This window comes from Phyllobates terribilis, unplaced genomic scaffold (assembly GCF_046119375.1).
Source record: "Phyllobates terribilis strain yellow unplaced genomic scaffold, ASM4611937v1 Scaffold_7__3_contigs__length_470593459, whole genome shotgun sequence".
Classification (NCBI taxonomy): Eukaryota; Metazoa; Chordata; class Amphibia; order Anura; family Dendrobatidae; genus Phyllobates; species Phyllobates terribilis.
Window position 1 is genome coordinate 50,892,041 of NW_027362767.1, and position 22,961 is coordinate 50,915,001.

Sequence of the window (22,961 nt, forward strand, 5' to 3'; positions counted from 1 at the left end):
CCAGAGGAAGTCAGAAACTCTAACAGTGAGCCAGAGGAAGTCAGAAACTCTACACAGTGAGCCAGAGGAAGTTAGAAAGTCCAACAGTGAGCCAGAGGAAGTCAGAAACTCTACACATTGAGCCAGAGGAAGTCAGAGACTCTACACAGTGAGCCAGAGGAAGTCAGAAACTCTACACAGTGAGCCAGAGGAAATCAGAAACTCTACACAGTGAGCCAGAGGAAGTCAGAGACTCTAACAGTGAGCCAGAGGAAGTCGGAAACTCTACACAGTGGGCCAGAGGAAGTCAGAAACTCTAACAGTGAGCCAGAGGAAGTCAGAAACTCTACACAGTGAGCCAGAGGAAGTCAGAAACTCTAACAGTGAGCCAGAGGAAGTCAGAAACTCTAACAGTGAGCCAGAGGAAGTCAGAAACTCTACACAGTGAGCCAGAGTGTTATGCACACGCCCGGGCTAAGCGGCGTGTGCGTGTGATTGATAGTGATTCCACTGGACCGTGCCGGAGAGTGTATGCCTGGAGGGGCGTGACTAAGTATTCACCCGATCCGACCAGGGTCGCACGACGGCATACGACGCCAGTGCACCAAGGAGGAACCGAGCAGAGGGACCAGGTGCTACTCCAGGACAGACCCCGGACACGGCTGTTGACCCACACAGGGAAATACAGGAACAGACTGGTATGCAGGCAGGCGGGTATGCAGGCAGGCGGGTATGCAGGCAGGCGGGTATGCAGGCAGGGGGGTAAAGGCAAGCACAGCTAGAGTGCAGACGGGGAGGCACTAGCAGGTAGGAACACAGGCGGGATAGAACCCAGTACACACCGGGACTCAGGAACAATACAGGCAGGATAGGGCCCAGTACACACTGGGACTCAGGAACAATACAGGCAGGATAGGGCCCAGTACACACTGGGACTCAGGAACAATACAGGCAGGATAGGGTACAGGCAGGGCAGGACAGGACTGCCGGAGCAGCGGGCAGAAGCAGGGCAGGACAGGACTGCAGGAGCAGCGGGCAGAAGCAGGGCAGGACAGGACTCTGTTCACACGGAACAGACAGGAAGGGAAAGACAGAGCCAGACACCCACAGGGTACTTGCAGTGAAGTAGCGAGTGGACCAAAAACTCACAAACGGGAGTACAGAGACAACAAGCAGGAGTTAGGTACGAGTACAGACTCTGCAGGAAAAGGAAGGGAATGGACATAGACAAAACAGGTAAAGGATAGGAGAGAGTTCAGACTGGAACTGAGTGTACGGAGGAGACCGACACTGCAGCGGGATACAGGAGCGGGTCTGGGAATACTGCCCCCAGAGAGGCGGGACGAACAGGCAAGGAGCGTGTTCAGACAGGACAGACAAGATACAGGACACAGTTCAGACACGGGAGCTGACACCGCAAGGCAGGAGAAATACAGGACTTAGTTCAGACACGGGAACTAATACCGTAAAGCAGGAGACAAACAGGACTTAGTTCAGAAACGGGAACTAATACCGTAAAGCAGGAGACATACAGGACACAGTTCAGACACGGGAGCTGACACCGCAAGGCAGGAGAAATACAGGACTTAGTTCAGACACGGGAACTAATACCGTAAAGCAGGAGACATACAGGACACAGTTCAGACACGGGAGCTGACACCGCAAGGCAGGAGACATACAGGACTTAGTTCAGACAGGCCTGGAAATACAGCCTCCAGGAAGGGCGGACAGGGAAAACAGGAACGGGACCTGGCAACTTCAGAGTGCAAGCACACACTGAAAGAAACACATATGCTCAGGCAGGGATAGAAGGGAGCTGCTGAGCTATATACCAAGTGTCAGACAGCAATAGGCTGAGGACGCACAAGGGGTGTGACCCACAGCAGGTACAAAAGACAGGAAGTGATCGGGCGCCGCCCTTAAGCAGCAGAGACAGACACAAACAGACAGCATGGAGGGAAGCCAGAGAGACATTCTGGACAGGAGATCAAGTGCGCCCTCTTGCACAGTGGGAGATGGACCACCATGCAAGGACGCCGCCAGGTATGTTACAGTACCTCCCCCCTTACGCCCCCTCTTCTTCAGGCCTGCCAGAATCTTCCGCAGGGAATTCGAGGACCAGTCGTTCACTGGGTTGGAGGGGAACAGAGACTTGAGGGTAATCTCTGCTTCGAGGTACATCTTGTCAGGCTCACAGGAAGAAATAGACGGGTTATCAGGTACATAATGAGGAAAAGTCACTGTCTCTTTGTTATCTGGTGGTACCCCGGAGGATTCAGGAAACAACTGGAGGTCCTCCGCCGGGTCAGAAGAGTACAGAGGCTCAGAGAAAACATCTGCTTCAGAGTACACTAGGTCGGACTCACTGGAGGAAGCCGGCGAGGTATCAGGTACAGGAAATAGGAAAGTCTCTGTCCATTCACCACCAGGTGGCACCCCGAAGGGTTCTAAACACAACTGGAGGTCCTCCGCCTGGTCGGAGGGGTGTAGAGACTCGGGAGTAACTTCTGCTTCGGAGAACACTAGGTCGGACTCACTGGAGGAAGCAGGCGAGGTATCAGGTACAGGAAATAGGAAAGTCTCTGTCCATTCACCACCAGGCGGCACCCCGAAGGGTTCTAAACACAACTGGAGGTCCTCCGCCTGGTCGGAGGGGAGTAGAGACTCGGGAGTAACTTCTGCTTCGGAGAACACTAGGTCGGACTCACTGGAGGAAGCAGGCGAGGTATCGGGTACCGAGTATAGGAAAGTCTCTGTCCGTTCACCACCAGGTGGCACCCCGGAGGGTTCTGAACACAACTGGAGGTCCTCCGCCTGGTCGGAGGGGTGTAGAGACTCGGGAGTAACCTCTGCTTCGGAGTACACTAGGTTGGACTCACTGGACGAAGCGAGCGAGGTATCAGGTCCAGGATATAGGAAAGTCTCTGTCCATTCACCACCAGGTGGCACCCCGAAGGGTTCTGAACACAACTGGAGGTCCTCCGCCTGGTCGGAGGGGTGTAGAGACTCGGGAGTAACCTCTGCTTCGGAGTACACTAGGTTGGACTCACTGGACGAAGCGAGTGAGGTATCAGATCCAGGATATAGGAAAGTCTCTGTCCATTCACCACCAGGTGGCACCCCGAAGGGGTCAGAACACAACTGGAGGTCCTCCGCCTGGTCGGAGGGGTGTAGAGACTCGGGAGTAACCTCTGCTTCGGAGTACACTAGGTTGGACTCACTGGACGAAGCGAGCGAGGTATCAGGTACAGAGTATAGGAGAGTCTCTGTCCTTTCGCTACCAGGTAGCACCCCGAAGGGTTCAGGAGGTCTCAGGGAGGACAGACCCTGGCGTGACGGCTTGCCTCTATGTTTAGCACGTCTGGACTGCCTCTTGAGGTTGAGAGAAGTATTCCGGAAAGCGTAGTCACCCTGTGAGGATTCTGGGTGGGCAGTAGTCTCATTGGGCTGGAGGACTATTGCGCTACCCACACACATTACCTGTCGGGGCTGCTCCGGGATATTGGGAAGTGAAGCTTCAGCAGGGACTTCAGAGTTAGGGTCCTCGAAGACCATACGAAAGGCCACCAGGAAGGCCTGCAGGTCAAGGATGACAGGATCCCATGCTTCCCATAGGGGGGTGACCCATTTCAAGGCATCACCCGCTAGGTAGTCAATCATAAAGGCCACTTTAGCCCAATCGGAAGGAAAATAGAGAGGGTAGGCCTTAAAGTGTAGCATGCATTGCTCCACAAATGCACGACACTGTCTTGGATCCCCATAGTAACGTGGCGGATCCGCAGGAACGAGAGCTGATAGATCCATCTGGACGGGTGCGTAATTCGCCTGGAACTCAGCTAAAGGGAAAAAAAATTTATTTATTTATTTTAATGCATGTATTTGCTGGAAAAACTTCTCAGAGAGCGAAGGCCGTGGGGCTCAACGGGAACCATGGCCTGAGCATGCTGTTATGCACACGCCCGGGCTAAGCGGCGTGTGCGTGTGATTGATAGTGATTCCACTGGACCGTGCCGGAGAGTGTATGCCTGGAGGGGCGTGACTAAGTATTCACCCGATCCGACCAGGGTCGCACGACGGCATACGACGCCAGTGCACCAAGGAGGAACCGAGCAGAGGGACCAGGTGCTACTCCAGGACAGACCCCGGACACGGCTGTTGACCCACACAGGGAAATACAGGAACAGACTGGTATGCAGGCAGGCGGGTATGCAGGCAGGCGGGTATGCAGGCAGGCGGGTATGCAGGCAGGGGGGTAAAGGCAAGCACAGCTAGAGTGCAGACGGGGAGGCACTAGCAGGTAGGAACACAGGCGGGATAGAACCCAGTACACACCGGGACTCAGGAACAATACAGGCAGGATAGGGCCCAGTACACACTGGGACTCAGGAACAATACAGGCAGGATAGGGCCCAGTACACACTGGGACTCAGGAACAATACAGGCAGGATAGGGTACAGGCAGGGCAGGACAGGACTGCCGGAGCAGCGGGCAGAAGCAGGGCAGGACAGGACTGCAGGAGCAGCGGGCAGAAGCAGGGCAGGACAGGACTCTGTTCACACGGAACAGACAGGAAGGGAAAGACAGAGCCAGACACCCACAGGGTACTTGCAGTGAAGTAGCGAGTGGACCAAAAACTCACAAACGGGAGTACAGAGACAACAAGCAGGAGTTAGGTACGAGTACAGACTCTGCAGGAAAAGGAAGGGAATGGACATAGACAAAACAGGTAAAGGATAGGAGAGAGTTCAGACTGGAACTGAGTGTACGGAGGAGACCGACACTGCAGCGGGATACAGGAGCGGGTCTGGGAATACTGCCCCCAGAGAGGCGGGACGAACAGGCAAGGAGCGTGTTCAGACAGGACAGACAAGATACAGGACACAGTTCAGACACGGGAGCTGACACCGCAAGGCAGGAGAAATACAGGACTTAGTTCAGACACGGGAACTAATACCGTAAAGCAGGAGACAAACAGGACTTAGTTCAGAAACGGGAACTAATACCGTAAAGCAGGAGACATACAGGACACAGTTCAGACACGGGAGCTGACACCGCAAGGCAGGAGAAATACAGGACTTAGTTCAGACACGGGAACTAATACCGTAAAGCAGGAGACATACAGGACACAGTTCAGACACGGGAGCTGACACCGCAAGGCAGGAGACATACAGGACTTAGTTCAGACAGGCCTGGAAATACAGCCTCCAGGAAGGGCGGACAGGGAAAACAGGAACGGGACCTGGCAACTTCAGAGTGCAAGCACACACTGAAAGAAACACATATGCTCAGGCAGGGATAGAAGGGAGCTGCTGAGCTATATACCAAGTGTCAGACAGCAATAGGCTGAGGACGCACAAGGGGTGTGACCCACAGCAGGTACAAAAGACAGGAAGTGATCGGGCGCCGCCCTTAAGCAGCAGAGACAGACACAAACAGACAGCATGGAGGGAAGCCAGAGAGACATTCTGGACAGGAGATCAAGTGCGCCCTCTTGCACAGTGGGAGATGGACCACCATGCAAGGACGCCGCCAGGTATGTTACACAGAGGAAGTTAGAAAGTCCAACAGTGAGCCAGAGGAAGTCAGAAACTCTACACATTGAGCCAGAGGAAGTCAGAAACTCTACACAGTGAGCCAGAGGAAGTCAGAAACTCTACACAGTGAGCCAGAGGAAATCAGAAACTCTACACAGTGAGCCAGAGGAAGTCAGAAAGTCTAACAGTGAGCCAGAGGAAGTCAGAGACTCTACACAGTGAGCCAGAGGAAGTCAGAAACTCTAACAGTGAGCCAGAGGAAGTCAGAAACTCTACACAGTGAGCCAGAGGAAGTCAGAAACTCTACACAGTGAGCCAGAGGAAGTCAGAAAGTCTAACAGTGAGCTAGAGGAAGTCAGAAACTCTACACGGTGAGCCAGAGGAAGTCAGAGACTCTACACATTGAGCCAGAGGAAGTCAGAAACTCTAACAGTGAGCCAGAGGAAGTCAGAAACTCTAACAGTGAGCCAGAAGAAGTCAGAAACTCTACACAGTGAGCCAGAGGAAGTCAGAGACTCTAACAGTGAGCCAGAGGAAGTCGGAAACTCTACACAGTGGGCCAGAGGAAGTCAGAAACTCTAACAGTGAGCCAGAGGAAGTCAGAAACTCTACACAGTGAGCCAGAGGAAGTCAGAAACTCTAACAGTGAGCCAGAGGAAGTCAGAAACTCTAACAGTGAGCCAGAGGAAGTCAGAAACTCTACCCAGTGAGCCAGAGGAAGTTAGAAAGTCCAACAGTGAGCCAGAGGAAGTCAGAAACTCTACACATTGAGCCAGAGGAAGTCAGAGACTCTACACAGTGAGCCAGAGGAAGTCAGAAACTCTACACAGTGAGCCAGAGGAAGTCAGAAACTCTACACAGTGAGCCAGAGGAAGTCAGAAAGTCTAACAGTGAGCCAGAGGAAGTCAGAAACTCTACACGGTGAGCCAGAGGAAGTCAGAGACTCTACACATTGAGCCAGAGGAAGTCAGAAACTCTAACAGTGAGCCAGAGGAAGTCAGAAACTCTACACAGTGAGCCAGAGGAAGTTAGAAAGTCCAACAGTGAGCCAGAGGAAGTCAGAAACTCTACACATTGAGCCAGAGGAAGTCAGAGACTCTACACAGTGAGCCAGAGGAAGTCAGAAACTCTAACAGTGAGCCAGAGGAAGTCAGAAACTCTACACAGTGAGCCAGAGGAAGTCAGAAACTCTACACAGTGAGCCAGAAGAAGTCAGAAAGTCTAACAGTGAGCCAGAGGAAGTCAGAGACTCTACACAGTGAGCCAGAGGAAGTCAGAAACTCTACACAGTGAGCCAGAGGAAGTCAGAAACTCTACACAGTGAGCCAGAGGAAGTCAGAAAGTCTAACAGTGAGTTAGAGGAAGTCAGAAACTCTACACGGTGAGCCAGAGGAAGTCAGAGACTCTACACATTGAGCCAGAGGAAGTCAGAAACTCTACACAGTGAGCCAGAGGAAGTCAGAAACTCTACACAGTGAGCCAGAGGAAGTCAGAAACTCTACACAGTGAGCCAGAGGAAGTCAGAAAGTCTAACAGTGAGCCAGAGGAAGTCAGAGACTCTACACAGTGAGCCAGAGGAAGTCAGAAACTCTAACAGTGAGCCAGAGGAAGTCAGAAACTCTACACAGTGAGCCAGAGGAAGTCAGAAACTCTACACAGTGAGCCAGAGGAAGTCAGAAAGTCTAACAGTGAGCTAGAGGAAGTCAGAAACTCTACACGGTGAGCCAGAGGAAGTCAGAGACTCTACACATTGAGCCAGAGGAAGTCAGAGACTCTAACAGTGAGCCAGAGGAAGTCAGAGACTCTAACAGGGAGCTAGAGGAAGTCAGATCCTCTAACAGTGAGCCAGAGGAAGTCAGAAACTCTACACAGTGAGCCAGAGGAAGTCAGAGACTCTAACAGGAAGCTAGAGGAAGTCAGATCCTCTAACAGTGAGCCAGAGGAAGTCAGAAACTCTACACAGTGAGCCAGAGGAAGTCAGAAACTCTACACAGTGAGCCAGAGGAAGTCAGAGACTCTAACAGGGAGCTAGAGGAAGACAGATCCTCTAACAGTGAGCCACAGGCAGCACATTTGTGTATGCGAGAATTTTCTCTGCCTAAAGATCTAAATGTTTTTCTTCTTTGTTATAGGTAATGCAGCACCACAATTTTCATCAATAAAAGGATTAAATTACAATTTTTTTTTTTTGTCGTCTTACAGGATTAGGGTTTTGTGAACTCTTTACAGAGTCCCGCACAGGGGCCCCTGGCTGTCAGTGCCCCCCCCCCCCCCCCCCCCTTATGAATAAAAATGTGAAGACTCTTAGAAGGTTATGGCTTCACATGTTAGATGAACATATAACTCCACATAATTTCATACCTTTATTCCTTCTGGATTACAAAGAAGAATCTTCACATTGTGGAAAGTGTTCATACGTATCACAGGACCATATTTTTGAACCCTGAAAGCACAGATTTTTTTAATAAAGGTTTACATTTATGTTAGTTCTCCTCAGGGTTCCTTGTCTGTGCCAATCCACAATTTGAGGAGGATACATAATAATGGAATATGACAGTGACCCAAGAGGGTCCATAGTCATGGACAGACTCACACAATAGCTAGGCACACCCATATCATTGCCAGCCTCAGTGCCCCCATATCAGCGCCACCCTCAGATCTTCAACATCACCAACCATAGGACCCCCAAACTATCACCAGCCAGAGTGCCCTTAGACCAGAACCATCCACAGTGCCCACTAATCAGAACTAGCCACAGAGTAACTACAAAAGCATCAGCCATTATCATTCTCACATCTTCAATAGCAGAACTAGCCACAATGCCCACACCAGGCACAGCGACATCATATAATCACAAGTCACTGTTCCCCCATATCACTGCCAGCCATGCTACCTCCTTAGGAACCAAAGCCCCAGTGTCCTCATATCAGTGGCAGGTTCAGTGCCCACATACCGTATTCGAGCCAGGCAATGTGTCTATATAAGCATAATCCTTAGAAAATTGGCATCAGAACCTATCACAGCGCCTTTAGATCCACACCATCCATTGTGACCCCATATTATGCCCAGCCTTTATACTAGTGCCAACCACAGAGCTCAGATATTAGAGCCAACCACAGGGTGTCTATATAAGCAACAGCCTTAACGCTCCGTAATCAGTAACAGCCCCATACCTGCATGACAGTGTCAACAATGCCAAAGTTAACAGTGCCAGCCACATAGCCACAACCAACAAAAATAATAGACTTTGGAAAGGTGTAATATGTAGATTCAAAAAAGCAACTTACCATTCCAAGAAGAGATCATGTACCAGCCCATTATTTTCAAGAACCCTCAATATGGAGGGCAAATGCCCAAAGAAAAAGCTAGAAATGAAAAAGGAATTTCTCTAAAATGTTGCATAAGTGTACAAGAGAATGGCACAAGTAATATGCATTGTATACCAGCCACAAGTAAAAAAACTCTTTCTTTATTTCCCACCAGTCTGAGAATGGATTCAATATCATGTAGCATTAAATACGTTGCCTACCTGTCTCTGGGTGGTCCGGGAATGTGGTCATACTTCATATGTATGTAGTAGATATATCCACTGTATAAGATAAAACAGACCAGCAGAAAAAGAAAACTCCACGTAATCCAAATCCACATACTCATGGCTGAAGCACGACAGATATCTAGATGTACTATACGGCTATGTTACAGCTCTACGGACGGCTCAGTGTGTCTTCATTGAGACTTCATATCTAGACACACTGAGGACGGGGCTGGTTTTGCTTCAGTGCGATATGGAGATGTCGCACAGTCACCATCTCAAAACACATTAAGATTCAGTTGTTTTTGTCTTTCTTCATTCTTTACATATTATTTACAGATAGACGCCTGCTGCCTTGGGTCTGTTCTACAGTCTGTATTTAGTATTAAGATTCTTAGGGTTCACTCTCACTAGCGTATAAAAAAATTGGTCCCATTCTCATCCAGGAGAGTGGGAGGATTTTTTCTTATGCTACAGAATTGTAATGCAATTTTTTATGATGAGAATCAACCTTTTAGGACCAGGCAAATTTTCTTTTTGCACTTTCATTTTTATCTCCTCTTCTTCCAAGAACCATAACTTTTTTATTTTTCATCTACGTAGCTGTATGAGGGCTTTTTTTGCAGGATGAGTTGTAATTTCATGTGTGGTGGAATTTTTAGGGTTTTATTTTTATTGTCTCCGTTGTGCAAAAAATGACCTGACATTTTTTTTGCACAATAGAGACAATAAAAATAAAACACCCAAAATCCTTTTGGCGGAATTTTATTTTTTTCCACCATTTCATGTTAGTATGATTACAGCGATGGCAAACATAAGGTAATTTATATTTTTGTCTTTATTTTCTGAAACCCAAAACTTTTTTTTATGAGGGCTTGTTTTTCGCATTGAGAGCTGCTGTTTTTGTTGATACTATTTTGCGGTACATCTGACATTTTGTTTCTATTGCATTTTATGAGGGAAGTACGGCGACCAAAAAAAGTTTAACATATGGTTGAAATAATTTTTGATTTGATCAATTTCCTAATAGCTCTACTATAGGGAAATTAGGAATTACACATTGTCCATTCATATCAAGTGGTTTACTTAGTAAGGCAGAACAAGACAGGTCCTCCAGAGAGGTGCTCTTTGTACCAATTTGCACTCTGGAGATGAGGATCCTGAGAAGAGGATCGCTCTCTATTAACTCGGAATTCCCTAGTAGTGTGCATGAAAATTGTTTTCTAAACTGGACAGCTCTTTTAAAGTTGCACTCCTGCAACCTAATTTCTCTATTTCAGACACATTCACTGAGGTCCAAATCAAAAAAATTCCCTGTGCCGTATCTTTCTATTATAACGTAATTCAATGAACTGGACACAACCAGGGTTTTGTACTTGACACAAACTACACAGAATACAGTATATTGTCATCCCAGGAGCAAGAACAGATAGAGAGGAAACTCCCTGAAGTGAGCGCTTATCTCTGGGAGGCACAGCAGGGTGGTGAGAACCTTACTCAATAATGGGTGAAACATAATATTATGTTACTGTTAGATCAATGTGTTTGCTTTCTATTTAAAAATATCAAAATAAGAATATTTATTGTGTCTCTCACCAAAATACTTGATGTCCGTCACTGTAATAGGAAGCTAGGCCATCACCAGTAGTAGTATGGAGGAGCAGTAGAGGATAGGTAGGTGAGCATGTAATTTTGTTTGGACAACCATGGGCTCATATTTAAAATAATAAAAAGTAATGGACAGGAATGAGATCACTACAAGAAATTTTTGGTGTGGTAGAAACTCCGGCGGGTTCCTTGTTCTTTTATGAACAACTTAAAAGCTATATTAATGCTCTAGCTAAGCAAACAAACATTTTTAGGTCGCTTACCTCCTTCGAAACACTATGTATGTCAAAGAACCCTCCAGACCACACCGTCCCTCTATTATATAAACTCTACCAAGAGGGACAAACAACTTCACATAATTTCCCTCTGTTCTTTGTAAAGTGGGAGAATGAATTGGGTAGGTCCCTATCGCCTGAAGATCGATCAAAAATCCTTCTATTTACGTTCAGGTCTTCATTGTGCTCGGTATCAAAGGAGAGAAGTTACAAGGTCTTGACAAGATGGTACAGATGCCCATCTACTATACATTCAATATCCCCTACCACTCCAGATACCTGTTGGAGATGCTTAGAAGAAAAAGGCTCATTCACACATATATGGTGGGCCAGTCCACCTATTAATAAATTGTGGGTGGTAATTTTTGAATTATATAACAAACTCTCTCTACATAAGGTTCAACCTTCAATGGAATTAGCTCTATTATCTTTGAGTGACATCTCAATCACCAAATTCAAGAATGGCCTCCTTCGACACTTTCTCACGGTCGCTAGGAACCTAATTCCTGGTTACTGGAAACAAAATAAATCACCATCATGCCCAGAATTTATATCGTAACTCAACAACATCTACAGAATGGAGCAATTGATAGGTCAAATTACTGGAGATCCTGATAAGACCTATAATACCTGGGCCCCCTGGATTGCGTTTAGAGAAACGCCAGACCTGGATTCCTGGTTGTCAGGGTATCAATCGGCACCCTAAAGTATTGACCAATATCTTATTACTGCCTTACCGTGACTTAATGGTAGATCGTGGTTTGGATCACTGACCTTGCTCATCTGCTGGTCGGCGGTTCGGACTCGACCAGAGTTGGGATCTAAGATCCAACCCCTTCCCTTTCTTCCTTTCCCCCCTTTCTTAAACTTTTCTCTTACCCAACTTATCCCTCTTTTTCTATCCCCATCCCTCATTTGTTTTTTTACTATATTATTTGCTTTTATTTGCATTTCTTGATATTTACCACAGTTGCTATCAATGCCTATAAAGATATATCGTTATACTGTTAATTGTTATTTAAATGCCATTAGCAATCCTTTCAATAAGAAAAATCTGTGATTTTGTATCGTGCCATATTCAACTTATATGATAAACTTGATTTACACAAAAAGTATTGGACAAACCCTTTAAAGAAATGTATTCTTCCTTATTTCCTAAATTCTGGGCAGTTTATCTTCTCTATAATGGTCTAGAATATAAACCTTGTAAATCTATAGTGGTGGCTCACCACATATATAGACAAAACATGCATAGTATATGTCATATGTAGTGTTGAGAGAATTTGTTTGGCATTTCAAATTCGTGTTCAGGGTTCCGGCTTGTTCGCGCCAAAAAATAGGCTTCGCCCATGAACATCCCTGATTTGCCACACTGTCACGCAGATGTTCATGGGTGGAGCAGATTTTTTGGCGCGAACAAGCCGGAACCCCGAACACGAACCCGAATTTGAAATGCTGAACAAATTCGCTCAACACTAGTCATACGCACGAGAGACATAGATAGAGAGGAGCAAAAACTGGCTAACAAGCTACTCTGCTTAAAATACAGGACTGGGAAACCCAGTACAACTCTGAACTACATTATACATGTTACAGTATATGTTATTTTACATTATTATTGTTGGTATTATTGTAAGAAGGAAGACTTGCCTAGGGACAGGTGCGGAGCTCCGGCGCTGGAACTGCCAGGGTCCTGCCCGGTGTTGCCAGGGGACAGGATTAAGAGTGCACGTGGGACTTCCTGGACAGTGCTGGGGGACAGAGGAGAGGGACGGAAGAGAGGAAGTCAGGTGTCTGGGCTCGCGCGAAAGAGACAGTTGGTTGTGGAGAGCAAACCGGCAGTTGGGGAGAAACAGTCTGACCTGCCGACAACGAGAGAGACACGAGCTGCCCTGTCCTCGGTGAAAGAGACGTGCTGACCTGTCTGCGGTGATGGACGAACGGGTGACACAGCTTGCCGCAAAACAAGGGGTGTGCGGTCTGTACCGGGCCTACAGAAAGTGATCGTTCAGTTACCTGCATCACCACAGTTTTCCAGACATCTGACGGTGACCTACGGGTGAGGACGCACCCGGGATTAGCGATCCTAACGCAGTTTGTTGTATGCCGGAGGAGCTTGCTACGGCTCTTAAAGGAGTCGTGACCGCTGTTGTGTGGTCAAAGGACTGGGGGCCCCCAGTGGGTGAGACCCGAGACCGCCCACTGCAGCCAGAAGACGGACACCCTCCGGAGTGAGTGTCTGAAGACGGACGTAGTTATCGCTAAAGGACAGATAAGTGCAAGCCTCCAGTAATCCACCTTCTCTTATTCAGCCTGAACTTTTGGGACTGCGCCGTATTGTTCATCCTTTCCGTGTTATAGTTAAACCACAATCGTTTATTGTCCGATTTTACTGTTTTATTGTTGTGTTACTTAAATTTACACTCCCTACGTGGAGAAACCAAATCTTGAATTAAACCTCTGCCATACTCTCTGCGTGCTGTGTGCGGCATCCGAGCCTTTTAACATTTGGCGCAGTCGGCAGAATGTCGTCCCCAGACGCAGTTGCAGGCATGGCAGACCAGGCCAGCGCGAGAGCCCCTACAGCTAGCCTACCCCTGGGCGCCATGTTGAATAATCTCCCAAAGTTTACAGGAGACAACATGAAGCTGTGGGATTGGGTAGAACGGGTTAAGAGCATGTTAAGGATGCACCCAATGACCCCCGATATGCAAGCAGAGATAGCTTTGCTGGCTTTAGAAGGAGAAGCTCGACAGTCAGTAATGTTTCGTTCCCACACTGACCGAAATACGGTGGAAAAGGTGGTACGAATCCTAGAAGAAATGCATGGGGACCCTACTAATGTGGCAGAGTTAAGGATGCGACTGTTCCAACAGGTACAAAGGGAGGGGGAGACTGTGACCCAATATGTCAACGCCCTACAGAGTGTGTACACTTACATCACTAGGAAAACTAGAAGACGTGGGAGTGGGGCCCCCGGACCTAGTACTTAGGGACCAGTTCGTAGCCGGCCTCAGAGATGCGCAGCTGAGACAGGCCTTGCGAGAGCGCTTGAACACCAACCCGCGTATGACATTTCTGGAGGCAGGGGCAGAGCCCCGCGTGAGGGAACAGGAGATGGGGGTAGTGACCCTGGCAGGGATGGTCCGGGGCAATGCAGTGCCCCCGTCGCCCACGGCCGAACCGGAATGGGCCCAAGAGATGCGGCGGGAGATCCAAGAAATACGAGAAGAGTGGTACAATATTCAAGTGGCTCAATCAGTAAGAGCCGGAACAGTTGACCCGAGACCCCCGGGCGAAGTAAAGGACGAGCCCAGACCCCGGGTTGGAACAGAGCCCAATCGGGTGGCCCGACGACCCCCTGCAGACAGGGGACCAACGTGTTGGAATTGTGGGGGCATGGGGCATTACGCCAGGAGCTGTGCCAGTCGAGGAAGGCCTCTGTCCAGCAGCCGTTAAACTGACGGGCTCAAGGTGTGAGGGACGCAACCCGGAGCGGAGGAAGGCAGTGAGTCCCGAAGACTTAATATCCATGAGCCCGACAGTGTGGGCCGAGCTTGGCGGACGGGCGGTTCACTGCTTGATCGACACGGAATCTCAAGTGACCACCATGGGAGAAACTTATTTCCGTCAGCGGTACCCAGAGATGGCACAAAATGAAGGGGGTCCCTTGATAAAGCTCACAGCCGCTAACCAACTGCCTATTCCAGTCACAGGAGTTGTGTGGTTACGCATCCGGGTGTGCGGACAAGATGTGTCGAAGAAAAGGAGTCGTCCTGACAGGCGGAGATGCCGGCCCAGGACCGCCAGTGACCCTCGGTATGAACGTGCTGAAGAAAATGGGGCAGATCCTGATTGGGGAACCACGAGAGCTCACGCTAGGGTGGTGGAAATCTAGAGCCCCTCAAAGGAAGGCCCTCCAGCAGCTGATCAGGGTTGCCCAGGCGCAAGAGACCTCGAGTGGGGGAAAAGTTCTGGGAAAGGTGATAATACCCGCCACCAACACCCTCACCTTACCACCAGGACAGACAGTCCTCACTTTGCCCATCCGAGCCTGCACCCCACTAGAAGGGGTAGAGATTCAGATCGAGTCAACCACCGTGCACAAGGTGCCTCCGGGTCTATTGGTAGCGTTGACCTTGGCTACCGTCCATAAGGGAAACGTGGTGGTACGATGCGTGAACCTGAATCCGAGTGTTCTCATTCTTCCCACCAGGACCGAAATGGCCCAGATCCTGGGGATGCCAGAACAGCTGGAACCGCCAGATGCGATACAATTGTCAGCATAAAGGGGGATCCCTGGACCCTGGCGATCACCGTACGATCGGGGTCTCCTCGACCTCAGACTAAGGATGGTCGAAGGATCCTAGAACAGATGCGTGCTGATTTGACAGGGCTCACGACGGAACAGGTGTACCAGGTCGAAGAGATGCTGGGATGGTACCAGGATGTCTTTGCCGGTCATGAGGATGACTTTGGATGTACGAGGCCATCACCCATGAGATCCCTACGGGAAATGCTGCTCCGGTACGGGAACGGTATAGACAGATACCCACGCAAATGTACCAGGAGCTGAAGGAAATGTTGGCCCATATGATACAGAACGGGGTGATTCGGGAAAGCCAGAGCCCGTGGGCGGCTCCAATCGTCCTGGCCAGGAAGAAGGATGGATCCCTACGATTCTGTGTGGACTACAGGCGGCTAAATGCTTGCACCATAAGAGACTCGTACCCTTTACCCAGGATCGAGGAGTCTCTATCTGCCCTAGGCAAGGCAAAATACTTCTCTTCCCTGGATCTGGCCAGCAGATGCTGGCAAGTGCCAGTGGCTGAACACGACCGCGCCAAGACAGCATTCGTGTTGCCCATGGGACTCTTCGAGTTTAATCTAATGCCTTTTGGCCTAACCAACCCTCCCGGGACCTTTCAACGCTTGATGGAGAGATGTTTAGGCGATCTGAACTTTGAGGCCACACTGACCTACCTCGATGACATCATCGTCTATGCGTCTACCTTCCAGGAACATCTACGACGACTGGAGCAAGTCTTGAGTCGCCTTCGAAATCACGACCTGAAGGTGAAGCCACAAAAATGTCATATATTCCGCAAGCAGGTTGAGTACCTCGGGCACATGGTGTCCGGTGAAGGAGTCAGGCTCACTCGGGAGAAAGTGGCCGCCGTGCAAGAGTGGCCCACCCCGAAGACTGTAAAGGACATGCGGGCCTTCCTAGGACTCGCAGGGTATTACCGCAGATTCGTGAAAAATTTCACACGCATCGCTAATCCGCTACTGGAGCTCCTTCAAGGGATACCTGCGGGCTCAAAAAATTGAACAGTGAAATGGGGAAGAGAACAGAAGGAGGCCTTCAAGATGGCCCTGACGGAAGCTCCCATACTGGCCTAAGCGGACGTTTCTCAGCCCTTCGTTCTTCACACCGATGGAAGTCTCCTTGGGCTAGGGGCCATGCTGTCGCAGGAGCAAGAGGGGAGAGAGCGGGTGATAGCATATGCGAGTCGCTCCCTCCGAGACTCGGAGAAGAACCCAGACAATTACAGCTCCTTTAAACTGGAATTGTTGGCCCTAGTGTGGTCAATGACAGAAAAATTGGCGGAGTACTTGTCGGGGTCTGAAGTGTTGGTGAAGACAGTGTAAGGTGGCTGCTGGACAGGTCGTGGATGGGAGGTATGTGTCCCCGAAGTGCCAAGCTTCGGTGATGTAGGACCCGGAGAAGCAGGCTCCAGCACACATAGTGCTGAGAGGAATTTAATGGGCCCGGATTACAGGGCCGGGTTTTACGAGCAGCTGAAAGAGCTGGGGGGGAAGCAGCTGCTCACTTACCTCCAGTCCAGGTCTTGGAAGGCTAATTTAAGACAGCTGCGCCTGTCTCTGTCTGTCTGTGTTTGTTGGGCAAGGTGAGCAGATCTTGCAGGTGCTTCTTAGACTCTGCAGGAGGCAGAGAAAAGCACCTTGTTTAAACAGCTGAGGCCGTGCTGCATGGACATGTTATTTTGAGCTTTGTTCTGTTATTCCTTTTCGTGCCAGGAAAAGGCTGTTACTTTTGTTTCTTAACTGGTGTATGGACACTAAAATAAACCACCAGTTTATTTGAACCCGTGGACAGCATCACTGTGTGAACCCGTGCCTACCTCCAACACGGCTCAGTGAGTACAAATCCCTACAATTGGTGCTAGAAGCACGGGCACAGATCCCAAGCGGCAGTGTGACTGCTACAAGAAGACGTATATGTCCTGGGTGAAGTTGGCCATAAGCCAGCAAGTGTCACCGGAAAAAATGGAGGACCTGCTTAAACATCTGTTGCAGGCACAGCAGGCGCAACAAGCGCAGCACCAGCAGCAGCAAGCGCAACACCAGCAGCAGTACCTGCAGAGCCAGCAGAGCATGCTGCAGCAGCAGCAGGAAACAAATAAACTTCTGATGCAGCAGATCCAACAGCAACAAAGACAAATGGAAATCTTGGCAGAGCAGATCCGTGGCAGGACGACCGCCACATCCTCAGGACCAGGTGATGACTCACACGTCAGGAAGACGGTAAGAAGAGCATTACAAAAGATGACCCCGGGTGATGACGGATGGACGGAGGGTGGCAGAGCGGGAGAAATTGCCTTCAGAGCAGTGGGCGGAGGTACTGGCGCCATATTTGACAGGCGAGCCGCAGAAGGCCTATTATGACTTGGCCTTGCAGGACGCGAAAGAGTACGCTAAGTTGAAAACTGAGATTTTGGCGTGCTTGGGAGTAACGCAAACTGTCAGGGCGCAACGTGTGCACCACTGGGCATATTGCAGTGACAAACCTCCCCGGTCCCAGATGTTCGACCTCCTACACCTGGTCCAAAAGTGGTTGCAACCTGAATCTTCCTCCCCAGCACGGATGGTGGAGAAGGTCGTTATAGACAGGTTTATACACTCTCTCCCGAAGTCGGTGAAATCCTGGGTTGCCCAGGGAGATCCCCATAATGCCGATGACTTGGTGGGGTTGGTGGAAAGATACCAGGCGGTTGAGAGTCCGTTGGGAAAACAAGGGATCATAGCCTCTCAATACTGGGGTTCCCAAAAGGCGGCGGACACCCAAAAGAAGGGAGCTAGCGCCACACCTGGGGGGTGTCCTAGAGTTCGGGAGGGGTCTGAGTTGCTGCCCAAGGACCCACCCCATAATATAGCGTGTTGGAGATGTCATACCCCTGGCCATATTGCCGCCCGGAGTCCCATAAACTCTGAGCCAATGGACTGCAACATGGGCCGGCGTTGCTCTTATTTTGCCTACCCCGCCTGCAGCGCGGTTCCTCAACATGGCGAAGGCCCTCAGGCATGCTCAGTGTCAGTAAACGGGGCACAAGTCTCTGGACTATTGGACTCAGGAAGTTTGGTGACCCTCATAAGGGCCACACTCCCTCATCGGCTGGTTCCTGGGAAGGTGGTGGGTGTCCGGTGTATCCATGGGAACGCTAAGAACTATCCTGTGGCCCAGGTGGATGTAAACACGGACTGTGGCACCACATCTCATGAAGTGGCGGTCGTTAAGGATCTATTGCATCCCATAATAATTGGACGTGACTTTGCATTATTCTGGGAAATGTGGGGGAAAGCGGGGACACCTGGTTGCTCGGACGACAGCCAGATCGCCCCTAAGGAAACTTACCCGCAGAACATAGTAGATGAGTTTCCCATGTGTGTGCTGGTGGGCAATGAGGATGAAGTTGCATCCCCTGAGGCCAATATCCCTGAGCTGGAGGTGTCCGAGGGAAACTTTGGAACTGCCCAACTCAGGGATTTAACTCTGAAAGGGGCCCTTGAAAATGTTACTGTGTTAAATGGGGTGCCTCAGGAACCGGGGGCTGACACTCGGTTCCCTCATTTTGCTGTGAATGGGGATTTGCTGTACAGAGTAACCAAGCCAAGGGGTGAGGTAATAGAACAGTTGCTGGTGCCAGGGCCCTATAGACGCAGGGTGTTACACATGGCTCATTCTCATGTGTTGGGTGGTCACCTGGGTGCAGACAAGACTCAAGAACGGATCCTCCAGAGATTCTACTGGCCAGGTTGCCATAGAGAAATAAAGAGTTATTGTCGTTCCTGCCCCACATGCCAGATAACCTCCCTAGGGTCCCACTTCCGCAGTCCCCTAGTGCCCCTACCAGTCATCGAGGTTCCATTCGAACGCATAGCAATGGATCTAGTGGGGCCTCTGGTCAAGTCTGCCCGAGGGCATCAGTATATCCTGGTGGTATTAGATTATGCTACACGGTATCCGGAGGCCGTACCACTACAAAACTCCTCCACCAGGTGTATAGCCCGGGAGTTAGTCCACATGTTTTCAAGAACGGGGTTGCCTAAGGAGATCCTAACAGACCAAGGAACTCCATTTATGTCGAAGGTCATGAGGGAATTGTGCAAGACACTGCAGATTGCACAACTGAGAACCTCCGTGTACCATCCCCAGACGGACGGACTGGTCGAGAGGTTTAACAAAACCTTGAAAGCAATGTTGAGGAAAGCAGTGGAAAAGGATGGCCGAGACTGGGATTATCTGCTTCCCTATCTGTTGTTCGCCATCAGGGAAGTTCCCCAAGCTTCCACAGGTTTCTCCCCGTTTGAACCACTCTATGGATGACACCCTCGAGGACTCCTGGATGTGGCGAAAGAGTCCTGGGAAGCTGAGACCACTCCCTACAGGAGCGTGGTGGAGCACATTGCCCAGATGCAAGAGAGGATTGCCCACGTGATGCCCATTGTGAGGGAGCACCTCCTCAAGGCACAAGAGGCACAGTCCAGGGTGTATAATAGGTCGGCCAAGGTGAGATCGTTCAACCCAGGAGATCGAGTGCTTGTGCTAGTGCCCACAGTGGAGAGCAAGTTCATGGCCAAGTGGCAGGGCCCCTATGAGGTGGTAGAGAAAGTGGGGGAAGTCAACTATAAAATCCACCAACCAGGGAAGAGGAAGCCCTACCAAATTTACCATGTTAACTTGATTAAGCCATGGCAAGATAGAGAGCCCACGGAAGCTCCCTGTTTAGTGGCTGAGGCTGAGGCCGATGTGAAAGAGGTCAAGGTAGCAGGGTCACTGTCAAAAGCAACAGTGCAAAGAGTTGTTACAGCGAAATAAAGACCTGTTTTCAGAGTTGCCAGGACTCACTGAGCTCATAAAGCATGAGGTTCTCACAGAGCCTCATGTTCGCGTCAATCTAAAACCACAAATAAATAAGGTCGAGGCGATCTTGAACTGGCCACAGCCCCTCTCGAAGAAACAGGTCAGGGCGTTTCTAGGCATTGTGGGCTACTATCGAAGATTTGTCCCTAACTTTGCCCTGATAGCAGCCCCGCTGACGGATCTTCTGAAAGGGACGAAGTCAGCTATGGCCAAGTGGTCCCCGGAAGCAGAAGCGGCCTTCCAGGAATTGAAACTGGTCCTCTGTAAACAACCAGTCTTGGTGGCGCCCAACTTCCCAAGGAGTTTGTGGTCCAGACGGATGCATCGGATGTCGGGCTTGGAGCAGTCTTGTCCCAGGAGATTAACGGAGAAGAACACCCTGTAATATACCTCAGTCGGAATCTCTCCGCTTGTGAGAAGAACTACTCCATTGCAGAAAAAGAATGTTTGGCCATTAAGTGGGTGTTAGACACTCTGAGGTATTACCTGTTAGGTAGAAGGTTCAGGTTAGTGTCAGACCATGCCCCACTGAGGTGGATGCGAGAAAAGAAGGGGAACAATGCCAGAGTGACTAGGTGGTTCCTGGCTCTACAAGATTTTAGTTTCCGCGTAGAGCATAGGCCTGGGTAACAACATGGGAATGCTGATGCCTTGTCAAGGGTTTATTGTATGGTGACAGAAGGTGCCAAGCCCCCTGGCTTTGGGCAGAGGGGGGGTATGTAAGGTGGCTGCTGGACAGGTCATGGACGGGAGGTATGTGTCCCCGAAGTGCCAAGCTTCGGTGATGTAGGACCCGGAGAAGCAGGCTCCAGCACACATAGTGCTGAGAGAAATTTAATTGGCCTGGATTACAGGGCCGGGTTTTACGAGCAGCTGAAAGAGCTGGGGGGGGGGGGGAGCAGCTGCTCACTTACCTCCAGTCCAGGTCTTGGAAGGCTAATTTAAGACAGCTGCGCCTGTCTCTGTCTGTCTGTGTTTGTTGGGCAAGATGAGCAGATCTTGCAGGTGCTTCTTAGACTCTGCAGGAGGCAGAGAAAAGCACCTTGTTTAAACGGCTGAGGCCGTGCTGCATGGACATGTTATTTTGAGCTTTGTTCTGTTATTCCTTTTCGTGCCAGGAAAAGGCTGTTACTTTTGTTTCTTAACTGGTGTATGGACACTAAAATAAACCACCAGTTTATTTGAACCCGTGGACTGCATCACTGTGTGAACCCGTGCCTACCTCCAACGCGGCTCAGTGAGTACAAATCCTTACAACAGACAACAACCCGTTGGCTCATCTGGAGAACGCGAAGTTGGGAGCCCTGGAACAACGATGGGTGGCTCGCATGGCTCGGTACCGGTATAAGATCACCTACCGGCCTAGGGCTGAAAACACGCATGCTGAAGCCCTCTCCGGGGTGACCCATGAGCACCCTGACCGTGACCGAGACGAAGAACTGGAGGTCGAAAAGGTGCCCAGCTTCCGGTGGGTTGGCAGCCCGTTGTCCGCTACGCAGGGACAGATCGGGGAAGTGAAAGAAGGACACGTGTTGGGGCGGCCCAGGGACGAGTGGGTATGGATACAGCAAATGGATGGAGAGATTGCGCTGTTGCGACAGTGGGTGACTTTGAAACAAGTCCCTAACCACGAAGAAAGGGGGACCCTGACGCTAGAGGGGCTGAAGATGCTGCGGCAGTGGGAGAGACTGAGCCTGCAGGACGGCTTGTTGTACAGACGGGTCCAGTTGGTACGGGAGTTCGGCCCCACTTGGCAAGTAGTGGTCCCAGAGAGTGTGATCGGGACACTGGCCAAGGAAGCACACGAGCGGGGAGCACACTTTGGACCAGAAAAGACCTTCCAGTGGCTGCAGAGACTGGTGTATCACCCCCAGCTAAGAGTTGCAGTGGAGAACGTCTGCCAGAAGTGCCGGAGTTGTGAGTTGGTGAAAACCCCAAAGCAGAGGGCCCCCGTCCAGACCATTGTGACGGCTGCACCCTTAGAGGTGTTGATGATTGACTACCTGACCATCGGGCCGGAGCATCTCGGGTATGGACATTGCCTGGTCATGACCGACCACTTCACGAAATTTACGGTGGTAACTCCGACCAGGGATCAGACAGCTGAATCTGCTGCCCAGGCTATCGGTCAGGACTTCATCAGGGTCTATGGCTGTCCGAAGAGAATTCACTACGATCAAGGAGCTTGTTTCCAAGGACGAGAGATGGAGGAGCTGCACCGGCTATACAAGATCAAGAAGTCTAGGACCACCCCTTACCATCCGCAAGGGAATGGGTCCTGTGAACGTTTCAACAGAACTTTGATCCAGGTGCTTCGAACCTTGGAAGAAGATCAGAAGGTACGCTGGCCGGAGTTTGTGGCCGAGTTGGTGTGGGTCTATAATAACCGGGTACACAGTGCCACAGGGTTCACCCCCTACACCCTGCTGTTCGGACAAAAGGGTAGGGAGATCACCGAGCTCGAACTAGATCCTATGGAGGACTGGCCCCGGACGGGCCCATCTACCTGGGTCCGGGAGCATAGGCATCGGTTGCAGACTCTTCGGAGGTTGGTGCAGCAGAAGTTTAAGGAACATAAGCACAATGAAACGTCACCTCTTCGGGGGACAGCTCTTAAGTCGGGAGAATGGGTATTGGTACGGGACAAGAGACCCCGGGGCAAGCTGAGTAGACGGTGGGAGTCGACCCCGTATCGAGTGAAACGGAGAGTTAGTCCTGAAGGACCGGTGTATGAGGTTCAGCCTGAGGGGGAAGAAGCGGCTCCAACTAGAATCGTTCATCGAAGCATGTTACGGCCCTGTTTGTCTAGCGATGAAGAAAAGAAGGAGGAATTCAGCACAAGGACGAGAGATCGCACACCCAGTGCG

General features: G+C 50.2%; 1 protein-coding gene across 2 annotated transcripts in view; it reads right to left on the reverse strand.

The window, feature by feature from the left end:
* Nucleotides 1-9,264, reverse strand: part of LOC141153591 (cholesterol 24-hydroxylase-like) — a 40,265-nt gene extending 31,001 nt beyond the window's left edge. For both annotated transcript variants that reach the window (XM_073638543.1, XM_073638542.1), the window contains exons 1-3: nucleotides 9,043-9,264; nucleotides 8,801-8,878; nucleotides 7,875-7,956 (exon numbers count right to left, since the gene is read on the reverse strand). In XM_073638543.1, coding sequence (XP_073494644.1) covers nucleotides 7,875-7,956; nucleotides 8,801-8,878; nucleotides 9,043-9,167 — 285 coding nt within the window. In that variant the 5' untranslated portion in view covers nucleotides 9,168-9,264. The remainder of the gene's footprint in view (nucleotides 1-7,874; nucleotides 7,957-8,800; nucleotides 8,879-9,042) is intronic.
* Nucleotides 9,265-22,961: the final 13,697 nt, after the last annotated feature.